Source organism: Microtus pennsylvanicus, chromosome 21, assembly GCF_037038515.1.
Source record: "Microtus pennsylvanicus isolate mMicPen1 chromosome 21, mMicPen1.hap1, whole genome shotgun sequence".
In the NCBI taxonomy this organism is placed as follows: domain Eukaryota; kingdom Metazoa; phylum Chordata; class Mammalia; order Rodentia; family Cricetidae; genus Microtus; species Microtus pennsylvanicus.
Genome location: NC_134599.1, coordinates 14741478 through 14755039, shown reverse-complemented (window position 1 = coordinate 14755039; position 13562 = coordinate 14741478). Strand labels below are relative to the sequence as shown.

Sequence of the window (13562 nt, the reverse complement as noted above, 5' to 3'; positions counted from 1 at the left end):
TAGACACTTGGTGGTTTCTGTTATCCAAGTTGTCCTTTGAAGGTGACTACTTGGGAAGCCTTCCCACATGTATCTACTTTCACATATGGTAGCCAATGTTTTGGTTAACTGGCCCTGTATACAAATTAACTGTCGTGTATTTTTCAGGCTATCCTTCTAGAAACTGTGTATTATTATTATTGTAATTATTAGAGTTATCATAATATGGCATGGCATGCTGGTGCACATCTTTAATCCCAGTATTCATGAGGCAGAGGCAGAGGCAGGTGGATGGACCTCTGTGAGATCAAGGCTAGCCAGGCACACACTAGTGAGATACTGTTTGCTCCTACAAAGAAAAAAAAGTGTATTATATATTATAAATTATTATTATTCATAGTTTCTCTTCACCCACTTCTCCATCTCTTTTTCCTCTTTCTCCTTTTCCTCTTCAGATAGTAATAAATGCCAAATAAGTCCTATCTTGCAAACCTGGATTTACATTATTAAAAACTCTTTATTTGGAGTTTTGAGACAAGGTTTTTTTTGGGGGGTGGGGTGGGGTGGCCTGACTGCTGACTGTCCTGGAATTTGCTCTGTAGACCAGGTTGGCCTTGAACTCAGAACCCAGAACCCACCTGTCTCTGCTTTCCACAGTGCTGGAATTAAAGGTGTGTGACACTATCACCAAGCTAAAACTTTTTCTTTGTTTTGAGACAGAATCTCATTATGTACTTCTGGTCGACTGAACTCACTATACAGACCAGGCAGGCCTTAAACGCTCAGAGATCTGTTTACCTCTGTTTCAAGTACTGAGATTAAAAGTGTGCCACCATCACAGGCTATACAAAGAGTATTTAAAGTGCCTGTGGATAAGGAAATTAGATAAGAACCCAAGAAATAATCAGACAAAACCTACATATATCTGGTAATTTGGTCAATAAATCATTTTCAATCTTGGTTTGGAGTGCCTGCAGAATGGCTATGATAGCAACCATAAAATATAGATAATTAACATAATACAGATCTAGACTCTTCCCCATAATGGAGATTTTTGGGGGGAGGGGGGGAACTAAATTTTACTGTAGAATTAGGCATTTGATGCAAAGGTGTTATCATCTTATTCATCACAATAGACACTGAATATTGTAAATTATTCAACTGAGGACTATGAAAATCAAAAATGTCAATGAATTTGTATTTCCTTCCTTCCTTTCTCTGACCCTTTTCCCCAACTCTTCTTTTGTGGGGGTGGGATCAAAACTAGAACTTGAATAATAGATAAACATCCCAGCTACTTATTTTCTTTTAAAATATAAAAATAAGCTGAGTGTGATCATACACACACGTAATCCTAGAAGTGGAGATAGGAGGATCAGGAATTAATGGTCTTAGCTATAAAAGAGTTCCAGGTCAGGCTGGGCCATAAGACTCTGTCTTAAAAACAAAATGATGTTAAAATGGGGCAATGGCATTGGCCCAACTGATACAGGTATTTGCAACCCGATGATTCAACCCTAATGATGCAGATTTGATCCCTGGAGCCCACATAAAGGCAGAGAGAGAGAAGTGACTCCACGAAGTTGTCCTCTGACCTTCACATGTGCACTGTAGCATGCACTCCTCCCCCACACTAGCAGTACAATTTAAAAAATAAATTATATGTTCAAGTGTGTAATTGTTAATATCAACTTGAAAAAATGTACGTAGAAGAAACACAGCTCTGAAATAGTTATAGTATGTAGTTTTACCATGTCATTGGCTTTTCTCAAACACTCTGAAATTTAAAGTATATATTAAAGTTAAATGTCTTCACTGCAATAGTCATGAACTTCTTTATTACAAATAAAATTAGAGCAATTATGATATTTGTAAAGTTATCAAAACAGCATTTATCCAAAGTCTTGGGGACAAACAAAAATAGATAAATGAAATATAAAGCTGCTCCATTTGAATTAAATGTCAATTTGCCCAGAAGAATAAAAATAAGAGCAAACTGCAAGAAGCAGAGGACCCAGAAGCACATGGGCAAGCACTCAACTAGTTTTGGCAAGTCCTTATTCTCATATATCTTACTCTAAAAACACAAGTTCTGCTTTGAATGTTTATATGTAAGAAAGTTAGGAGATCTCTTACCAGCTTGCTCAAAACACAGACACTTTTCTGAACAGTCTCTCTGGTGATGTCGGCTTGCCTTACTTTTAATGCCTATTATGAGTAAACAGTTATTTATTAGAAATACTTCATAGCAGCATTTACAAAACAGTTTCGATATGAACCTACTAATTAAATAGAAAAAAATCTTGTATCCAGTTACAGAACTTCACAGTAGCCGGGTGGTGGTGGCGCACGCCTTTAATCCTAGCACTCGGGAGGCAGAGGCAGGTGGATCTCTGTGAGTTCGAGGCCAGCCTGGTCTACAAGAGCTAGTTCCAGGACAGGAACCAAAAGCTACAGAGAAACCCTGTCTCGAAAATCCAAAAAAGAAAAAAGAAAAAAAAAAAGAACTTCACAGTAAATCTTCACAGTAAATCTCAGATATGTTAGTTGAATGTACCTGCTAGCCTTGCACTCAATGTCAGTAGCTAGGCACTGGGTGGAATAGTAAACGGACAGTCCCCACTGTCCTGGAACTTACAGGCAGATGGAAACTGCTTTATGTACAAGTCACACACCAGACCAACCATTCATTGAGAACCAATCCATAAAAACTGACTGAATTAAAAAAGATTTGCTATCTCTTAAAAACATACCTATCAGAAATCCAAACATTAAGAGTCACAGGATGGAAATCAACCTACCAAGCAAATGGGAGCCTTCAAAAAGCAAATCTTGCTAGATTCATAGCTGTAAAAGTAGACTTCAAAACTAGTCAGGAGTGATAAAGAAGGTCACCATACCACAAATGTGTTATTAGGAACTGATACTCAAATTTACTTCCAGATGCACTTCCTCTTTTCATTAGTAAAGCTAATTGAAAATGCTGTGATATTTTCTTTTTGTACATTTCTATACATCTAAACACTTCCACTGAGTTTAATTTTTAATGCCATTTTGATGCCTTCCATTTTTCATTAGTTCTCATTATGTAAATTTAAATATGCTCATAAAGATAATGCATGGCAAAAAATCCACACAAACAAATCATAACAAATGCTGGTACCTATGTGGAGAAAGAGAAATCTCGCTCACTGCTAGTAAGGGCACAAATTATTATGGCCACAGAAATCAGTATGGAGGTTACTCAAAACCCTAAAAATTGGGAGCTGGAACACTGGCTCAACAGTTAGGAGTGCACACTGCTCTGCTCTGGCAGAGGACCCCAGTTCTGTCCCAGAACCTATGTCAGGAGGCTCACAACTACCTATCACTCCAGGTATAGGACTGAACACCCTCTTCTAGCCTCTTCAGGTACTTGCACAGATGTACTACATTGAACATAAAGACTGTGATTCCCCAAATGACCAACATCTGGGCAAGGGTTGGAGGCGCTTTTTCCTGTTGCTGCTCACCACCAATTATCATACCTTGGCTTCAATTTGTCGATAGCAAGAGATACCATATACTGTGGCTCCATTTCCATTTCTGGGTGGTAAGTGAAAAAACACAGTATCTAAGAGATACACAGAAAAATGTAAATAGTGATGTTAATTACTCATTACTGAACACTCAAACGTGAAGTTTTAATGCAGTCATTAACACACAAATGATGACACAACCAGGTAATACTTCTAACATCACAAACTTTCCCCCAATCTTTATAGTACATGTTTGTCACAAGCCTAAGAGATAACATAGAAAATATATGCAGGAACTGTTCCAGACTAAAGGAAAGTCAAGTCATAAAAACTGATGGCAGCAAGTGAATCTTGAGTGGATACAAGAAATTCTGGGAAAACTGGGAAAATCTGAGCACAGACTGGATGTGAGATGATATTATGGGATTATTGTTACATCTTAGCTGTGATAATACATCTGCATGCTAGGAAATTATTAAATCCTTAGAGGGTGCATGTACTAAAGTATTTAGAAGTCGAGTGTCTGTCATTTATTCCAAATGACTTTAGAATAAAAAAGAGACAAAACTAAATATACACATAAAGAAAACTTGCAAGGTATTTCCTATAATCTTAACTTTCCCACTAGGTTGAAAGCATCCACAGCAGAAAAGTTAGGATGAAAAGTATTTCTTAGGTTTCATATCCTGTAATAAGGATTTTAAGCTGCATAGTAAATTTTGATTTATTTTATAAGGGAAATATTAAGTATTGCAATAGGAAAACAAGTAGTCAAATTACATTGAATTTAGTTTAATCAAAGTAAAATGGTACTTCATTCGGTCTGGCAAAGCACTCTCATATGGGTGTAGAAGACTCAGTGTGAAAATGTCATTACACTCTTCTTTGAGGACACAAACATTCTCCTCATGCAAGCAAGCGACTTTTAAAACACAGGGTTGAGTAGTAAGTCAAAGAAACAATCTCAGCTGTATTCAGGTGGGCATGAGAGAACAGCCAAGTGAGTCTGAAACCGGAGCTTTCCAGGCCATGAGTAGTTAGTGCAGGTAAGTCTCCATTTCTGCCACTGAGTGGAGTCTGAAACATGATATAACTGTAGGCACAAACCTATTAGCAGCTGTCCTGCTCTGGCTATACCTGAGTGCTCTGGGCAGGAGGGGAACCAAGGGTCACTGACCACGGCCCCATCACTCTCTGAAGCTTCTCTAGCGCACACCTCACCTCCAAACAACACATACACATTTTATAAATAATTACAATAGGCTCAAAGGCTTTCATTTACCAAAGAATTCAAGACTGTTATGGAAAAAATTTCCAAAACCGCACCTAGTAATTGGTCTACTATTTACTGACATACCTTCCTGATAGTTATGTGCACCATCTGGTAAGGCGAGGAAAGGCAAATACTTCCATTCTTCAGGTAGAGTGTGACTGTCATGTCCATCTCCCGCAATCAGTGGTGGGTAAGAGAACTCAACCTAAATTGGAAAAAAAATCTTAGCCAAACAGAGCCCAAAGGAAGAATTTTATACTAACAAACAGTAACGCTCTTGAACCCTGAATGCCATGCAAACCCAAGCACAGTTTATAGAATATTTCCTGCTTACTTAAAGTGTCCAGTTGTAACTCAAAATGCTGTCTAAAAGTATAAAGCTAAGCCAAGAGAACTTCAAGTATCTCACTTAAATAACCAGTCCATGAGGCCAGACCTACCCTGACTCCAGTCATTTCACACATTTATTCTGAAGTGATAACAGGAGGAAAGACTGCAACAATGGCTGACTTCTAAAAAGCAGAAACAATAATGACACTAAACCACAAGGAATAACCTTTTCTTCTTTTATGTGTACAGCTGTTTTACCTACATGTATGTAAGTATATCATGTGGGTGCCCTTTTCTAGTGGTTACCAAAGAAACAGGAGGTGGGGTCCCAAGCTGAGTCTGAGGGAAGGAAAGCCCTATCCTCAAATGCCTCCAAGCCTGTTAATTCCTATCTAGCTATCTAATAGAAAACATTAAGACTGCCACTCCTTAATGTTTAAATAATATAGAAAAACAGTGAAGGCTATGTTGAAGCCCATTAAGAGAAAGCTACTTTCTCTGGGTCAAAATAATAGAATCTGAATTACGCCTGTGGTGGGAGACATGATATTCTGATATGCTCCAAAGTAGAAGGAGCAGCGGGTTGCTTTCCTGCGCCCGGCTGCCGGCGGCCTGGCTAGCTTAGCCCCCGAAATAACAACACACAAACTGTATTCTTCTAAACACTGCCTGGCCCATCAGCTCCAGCCTCCCACTGGCTAACTCTCACATCCCAATCAACCCATCTCTAATAATCTGTGTAGCACCACGAAGTGATGTCTTACCGGGAAGATTCTAGCCTATGTCCATCTTGGGTCGGAGCTTCTTTGTATCTGGCTCAGAGAGGAGAGGCATAGCAATTGCCTCACTTCCTCCCAGCATTCTGTTCTGTTTACTCCGCCTACCTAATTTTCTGTCCTATCAAGGGCCAAGGCGGTTTCTTTATTAACCAATGAAATCAACTCAAAACAGAAGACCCTTCCACATCACTCCAAAGATTAGAACATTATATACTCCAGGGCCAATAAAATGACTCAGCAATTTGTAGCCAAAACTAAAAACTTAAATTCAATCCCTGAAGTCCATGTACTGGAAGGAGAGAACTGGCTCCCCAAGTTGTGTGCCTGGTCTGTCAATCACCCTGCCAGAAGACTGCTCCTTAGGAAAGCTGGTTTACCTGAAGGCATGCTGTGGCGATGGGGAAAATGATCCCCTTAAGGAGATCATGTACTTATCTCCCAGAAGCCACACTCCCAAAAAGTTGCTTACTGCCCTTCCATTATGTAGCACTACTAAGTCTGCCAGCACTTCTGACTCAATCAGTGTAACTTTCCCTTTTCTACCTAGTTTGGATACAGTCCAAATGCTGCAGACTCTCTGGGCCTTTTTACTTTTTATGAAGACTCCTCCACCCCATTTATAGCTGCTTGCTGACTTCCATGGCTCAACCCTCCTGGTTTCTTGGACTCTAATTCGAAAGGTATGGCTTTCAGAGCCTATGAGATGGCTCAGAAGGTTAAAGGCATCAAGTATAAAGACTGGAGTTTAATTTCCAGGACCCCTGGGGAGGAAGGAGGGAACTGTTTTCAAGTCGTTTCCTTTAGACGTTGCCTGAAATTAGACTATTTGACAAGAAATTATGTGTTTCTACAGTTAACTTGCTAGTTATAGTCTAGACTTTTATTTGTTCTAGTATATAAACTATAACTGTCAGATTGCCATTGCTTTTTTAAAAAATATTATTTATTTTTTAATCAGAGTCTTACTATGTAGACCAGACTGGCTGTGAACTCAGAAATTCACCTGTCTCTGCCTTCCAAGTGCTGGGATTAAAGTGCCACTATGCCCAGCTCTTTTTTTTTAAAAAAAGTCACTTCATGAGCACTGTATTTACATAATTTCCACCCTCTCTCACTCTCCATTCCAACTCCTCCCATGTCCTTCCCTCTCCTTATGATTTTGTCTTTATTAATGTTACTTTACACACACACACATACTCATGTGTGTGCATGTTTACATGCAAATGTACATATAAATATAGGGCTGGAGAGATGGCTCAGTGGTTAAGAGCACTGACTGCTCTTCCAGAGGACCCGGGTTCAATTCCCAGCACCCACATGGCAGCTCACAACTGTCTGAAGATCAGTTCCAGGGGATCTGACACTTCACATCAATGCACATAAAATAAAGTTAAATAAACCATAAAAATATTTTAAAAAAACCTATAAAAAATGTACATATAAATATAACCTGCTGATTCTATTTAGTGTTGCTGTTGTGTATATGTGTTTAGGGCTGAGTCCTGGGAATGGGAAACCTATTAGGAACTTGTCCCTGGAGAAGACTGATTCTCCCCCTTTAAGCATCCATTAACCGCCTGTAGTAAAACCTCCATGAGCATACAAAATAAAATTAAAATGTATTTTTTAAAAAAACAAGGCAGGACTTTCTTCTCTCTTCCTTTTCTTCATCTCCCTTCCTTGGCAGCAGCCAAATTTTATAGCTTGTTGATCTTGTTTCTTTCCTTTCCCTTTTCTTTTTTTTCTTTTTCTTTTTTTTTTTTTTTTTGAGACAGGGTTTTTCTGTGTAGCCCTGGCTATCCTAAACTGGCTCTGTAGACCAGGATGACCTAGAACTCAGAGAGATTTGCCTGCCTCTGCCTTCTGAGTGCTGGGATTAAAGGTATGTGTCCCATTTAAAACCATTCTTGTTTTGTTTTGTTTTGTTTTTTCAAACTCTAAAGAAAAGGTCCTTAAACTTCCTTCTGAGTCAGTTTCTAAATTGTTTTATTAAAAGACTAAAAACCCACAAAAGGAAACCTCAATTTCCCTGGTAAAGTTCCAACTGTTTTGCAATTCTGCTTTTTCTTCCCCCGGAAATGGAGTAGGGCTAGAGAGATATCTAAGAGGTTAGAGTACTTGCTGCTTGTCCAAAGAGATCAGGTTTGATTTCCAACACCCACATCAAGCAGCCCTCAAGTGCCTGTTACTCTAGCTCCAGGAAATCTAACACCCTCTTCTGGATTCCACAGGCACCTGCATGCATTATGAATATATATACTCTCAAGCACATATATCTACACACAACATAAATAAATCTTCGGGGAAAAAAGAAATAGAGTCTTGAGGAGAGGGTCATAAGGCCCCACCCATCTCTGAGGAGCTACTGGCAGTTATAGTTGCTGTGGGATAGGAAGGGATTTTTTTTTTCTTTTTAGCAGTATAGCCATTAAGCTGCCCAATTTTCAGTGAATGACTTCCCTATCCATGCTTGTGCAGTGGGTCACACACACAAAAACAACAAACAAATCATGAAAAAAGACTTGCTGAGAAGAAAGGGTTCGGTAGGAGTGGAGGGCATGAAAAAGAATAATGGATGAAAATGACAAAGACTTTACATACTTATGTGATGCTGTCAAAGAATAAAGTAAAAAAAATACAGTTTGGTAAAAGCATTCAAGAGTTGAAGCTGAGCTGGGAGGTGATGGCACATGCCTTTAAGTCCAGCACTTGGGAGGCAGAGGCAGAGGCAGGAGGATCTCTGTGAGTTTAAAGCCAGCCTACCTACAGAGTTCCAGAACAGTCAACGCTACACAGATAAACCTTGTCATGAAAAACCAAAATAAAATAAAAGTTGCTAGCTATGTATACAGACCAGAAATTCTACCAAAAAAGAGGTCAAAAGCAAAAATTTAGGGTGGTCAGAAGGCCTAGTGGGTAAAGACGCCTGCTGCCTGACAGTGTGAGCATGAAGACCCAGATTCAATCTCTGCAACCCGACACAGAGAACTGACACCACAAGTTGTCTTCTCACTTCAACACATGGATCATGCCCCTTTCCATGAACACTGTACACACAATAACAAACTATTGCAGAATATTTGTGTACATTGTAAAGATGTGTCTCTGCCCAAGGCACCTTCTTATTGGTTTAATAAACAGCTGAATGGCCAATAGCCAGGCAGGAGGTTTAGATGGGAGTTCTGGGCAGACAGAGAACTCTGGAAACAAGAAAGGTGGAATCACCAGCTAGAATTGGAGGGAGCAAGATGGGCAGTTCAGAGATGACGTAATGCCACGTGGCAGAGTGTATATTAATATAAATGGGCTAACTTAAATTAAATTATAAGAGTTAGTAAGACAAGCCTAAGCTAAGGCCAAGCTTTTATACTTAATAATAAATCTCTGTATTGTTATTTGTGAGCTGACAGCCCAAAGAAAAATATGACCACAATAAAGTAATTTTAAGGTTTGGAAAATAAATGCTCTCAATTGAATGTTTAAAAATTAAAAACTACGAACAAAATCAAAGAGCTTGCGTGATACGTACTTGATTATTTAACAAAAGATTATGGCAATCTGATTTGTGGACTGGCCCAGCCTGGTAAGTATAGCTCTCAATCCTCAGAGAAGTGCCCCCCCCTCCACCTTTACAGAAATCCACAATAGGTCAGCATGTAGAGAACTGACCATGAGGTACCCAACCCCAGGTGACAGATCTACAACACAACCCCTACACCTAATGCTCAGGGAACATGGTGGAAGAGGAGTAGAAACATTCTAAGAGCTGGGCAGTGGTGGCACACACCTTTAATCCCAGCAGTGAGGAGGCAGAGGCAGGCAGAACTCTATGAGTTCGAGGTCAGCCTGTTCTACAGAGGGAGTTCTGGGACAGTCAGGGCTACACAGAGAAACAGTCTTAAAAATAACAACAACAAAAGTCAGAGGACAAGGACATCTGCTGTGAGACAGTATCTCACACACGAAATCTCAGTAACAGGGTTGCCTAAGCAAGATCTGTACAATGCCAATGCCAAAGAAGATGGGGGAAATCTCACTAGGCCCCACCCCTAGATGAAGAGGTAAGGGCAACTGAGCTGAGAGGTGGAGACTCAGTCTTCTAAGGGGACTAGTTCCTGGTAGGTTATCTATTCAAAGCGCTCCACCCTGAAAACATGCAATGAAACGTAAAATGAACTCAACAGGTTAATTTTGTGTGTGTGTGTGTGTGTGTGTGTGTGTGTGTGTGTGAGAGAGAGAGAGAGAGAGAGAGAGAGAGAGAGAGAGAGAGAGAGAGAGAGAGAAAGAAAGGACACAGGCTTGCAAACGTGTGTAACAGTCACAAAAATGAAACATGAATTAGAGGAGGAGGGGCGCAAGAGGAATTGCAAGAGGAACAGGAAGCGTAGAATTATGTAAATAAGTACTCATGTATGACATTAAAAAAAAAGCATGACATGCTGAGAAAAATATTTTTATTTGTTTATTTTGAGATCTCTCTACACTGTAGCCACAGCTGTCCGGAACTCACTGAGTTCCAGGCTGGCCTTGAACTCACAGAGATCCACCCAAAACCCAGAAGCTTGTTCACTAAGCAAGCACTCTACCGCTGAGCTACACTCCTCCAGCCCAGAATTAGGTTCTTGGTGCTTTGTTTCTACAATACCCTGGGTAGGTGCAATTTTACAAAGGTGAATAATAAAACAAGCTGCTTTAAGCATCAGTTGGGGAAAAACTCAACTAGAATTTTTCTTTTTTATTGAATGAAATTCAATTATTAAAAATTATCTGGCAAAAAAAAAGGGAGAAGGGCAAATTTGGGAGCTATTTATATTTGCTGGTCTTGGAGTAGTGCTATACTTCTGCACAGAACTCTGTTTACAGAAGCAGTCACTTTTACCTGTGTGCTGAAACCAAAACCTAAAGGCAAAGAAATGACACAGGATGCAGGGTGCTACTGTGCCATCCCTTTTCTGCTCTCTCATCTTCATGCAGCACCACATATGGTTTCCTCTACAGAAATATAGCTTACCAATAAAACCAGTGAGTCAGGCAGAAAACATAATAAAATCTAGACTTTCAAATGACAGCAAGAATTAGGAGACTCTATCCCGTCTCCTATCAATATTGATGTTTTCTTCCTTTGCAGAGCTCCACTGTGGAGCTCTGAAGCACACTTCCACATCATTCTTTACCTAGAAAGACTCCACTGTGAACACAATGAACACACACGACACAGAAAGCATTCTGACTCCAGGGCTGGGTGTTTTGGCTTTTGTTTTTGTCTTTTTGAGACAGTTTCTTTTTGTAACAGTCCTAGCTGTCCTGGAACTTGCTTTGCAGACTAGGCTGGCCTCGAACTCACTGAGATCTGCCTGTCCAGGGCTGTTTTTCAGTATGCTCTCAGCAATTTTTCCAGTAAGATCTTTGTCAAGTTCTGTCACTTTACTCCTATCTTATAAAGCAACTAGTTAGTTCAATGGTCGTAGTCCTCAAGTACTAAATCATCTTATTTTTTCGAGACAGGGTTTCTCTGTAGCTTTGGAGCCTGTCCAGGAACTAGCTCTTGTAGAGCAGGCTGGTCTCGAACTCACAGAGATCCACCTGCCTCTGCTTCCTGAGTGCTGGGATTAAAGGCTGTGCCACCACTGCCCGGCCAGTACTAAATACTCTTAACATCACATGCAATAATGCTACTTCCTCGTTAGAAAGTCATTCTGTCTTTCTAATCTGAGGATAAAGGAGTATAATATCTTAAAGTTAACAGTCTCTTTTTTTTAAAACTTTCTTTATATATATATTTTTTATTTATTTATTATGTATACAGTGCTCTATCTGTGTGTATGCCTGCAGGCCAGAAGAGGGCACCAGACCCCATTATGGATGGTTGTGAGCCACCATGTGGTTGCTGGGAATTGAACTCAGGACCTTTGGAAGAGCAGGCAATGCTCTTAACCGCTGAGCCATCTCTCCAGCCCAACAGTCTCTTTTTTTGAAGGGCCTAAGTACTCTGTCCACCTAACAGAATCCTCTTACCTCAGACCCCCATTTGCCACCACACTGGGCTTGAAGTTAATAGCATGCATACCACACCACCCCCCCACCGCCCCGCCACACGCGCACGCCACTATTATCTCTTCACTCCCTTCACTATTGTTAGCTTCTAACGAACTGAACTTTTGTCAATAAGTCTTTTAATGTTACATTCTCTGTGAAAAGAGAGAGACCAAATGCTTCGTTATCTACTAGTAGTAATTGTTTTTTTTTCGGTACCTTAAGTATTCAATCTACAGCCACTAGCACATTATGACATCACTGCCTTCCGGAAGGTGTTTGTTCTAACTGAACAACCTTGTTCTATTTTGCTCTTCTGCGGTCAACACAAAGCAAATGCTCTTTTCCCACGGTGGGTTGAAGAGCCAGCTAAGAAGCTAGTACCAGGCCATTTGCACTTACTGCTTGCCAAATTACATTTTTATTTACCGCAATTGACTTGGAGTGTCCACCTAACGAAAAGAATAGCTCTGGGTAGGATCAAATCTTAAATGGCAGAAGAGAAGGGGGCGGGGCCGATCGCCAACCCTAAACTACACAGTCTAAGGCTTGCAAGAGATAAACAAAGGAAGCTGATTCTCCTGCGTGGCGCCTGCAAGCCCGTCAGCCTACTTGAGCATTCGCGTGGAAACCCACAGCTCACCACCTCCCGGCGTTCAAACGCCGAGTTGTTCCTCAAGACTTCCTTTCTGGGTAAACACCCGGCAGGTCGGTGAGGGCTGACAGATCACCGAAGGCGCGACCGTCACTCTTTCTCTCATTCCGAACCCCACTGCTCGTCGCGCAATTCTCGGAGGAAGACCGCGCGGCAGGCCGCGGGCGCCGAGTAGGGCGCGGGCCGGTCCTCACCTGGCAGCCCTTCTTGTGGTGAAAGCCGACCACCACGATGTGCAGGACGGGCCCGCAGGGGGCGCCGTCGCCCTCACGGCCAGCCTTCTCCATGGGTGTCCGCCGCAGGCCCGCACCGCGACTCCAACCGCCGAGGCCGGCCCGCACGACCCAGAGCGGCGGCCTTCAGATGTCAGCCCGAGCGCCGCATGTGCGCCGAGTCGCGGGCTCGGAGGCCGTCGTCCAGCTCCCTCACCTCCGCGCAGCCCCACGGGGCCACCACCGCTCTGCTTCATCCGCTTCCGCAGTTTCCGGGCCGTCACCTGACGCTACGGCCGCCTCCGGCGGCGGCGTGGGGCGGAACCCTGACGCCCCCGTCCGGGAGGGGTCGGAGGCGGCATGGGCGGAGCCCGGATGGGGGCGGGACCAGAGGGAAAGAAGGCGGGGTGGGGGCGGGGCTGCATGGCAGGAGGGGCGGGGCCTTCCGGGCGAAGGCGCGGCTGGGCGGGATGGATGCTGACCCTCAGGGACCTTTTTGCAGTAGTTAGTGGAGAGGTCTAGGGGTTGCGTGTGCTTGAGGGTTACACCTGCTCCTTTCTTCTATGTACATTGTCAGTTCACTTGCTTCTAAAATCTATTTTTCCTTCTTGAAATCTCCTTTCTCCTCCCTCAGCTTGACTTCTTTACAAACGTGTTTTCCCTTCACTCTATAAATCTTTTTTAATTTATATTTATTTTTTTAATTTATTTATTTATTAAAAATTACGCCTCCTCCCATTTCCTTCCCTCTTCTCACTCCTCTTCCTCCCCCCTCTCCAGTCC

The 13562-nt window shown here is 41.9% G+C and overlaps 1 protein-coding gene across 3 annotated transcripts in view; it reads right to left on the bottom strand.

The window, feature by feature from the left end:
- The window catches only part of Avl9 (AVL9 cell migration associated), a 53036-nt gene extending 39973 nt beyond the window's left edge, over nucleotides 1–13063 (bottom strand). For all 3 annotated transcript variants that reach the window (XR_012908768.1, XM_075955657.1, XM_075955658.1), the window contains exons 1-4: nucleotides 12762–13063; nucleotides 4855–4975; nucleotides 3507–3592; nucleotides 2116–2187 (exon numbers count right to left, since the gene is read on the bottom strand). Coding sequence is in view for 2 of the 3 variants with exons in the window: in XM_075955657.1 (XP_075811772.1) it covers nucleotides 2116–2187; nucleotides 3507–3592; nucleotides 4855–4975; nucleotides 12762–12854 (372 nt within the window). In the remaining variant the exon portion in view is untranslated. The remainder of the gene's footprint in view (nucleotides 1–2115; nucleotides 2188–3506; nucleotides 3593–4854; nucleotides 4976–12761) is intronic.
- Nucleotides 13064–13562: the final 499 nt, after the last annotated feature.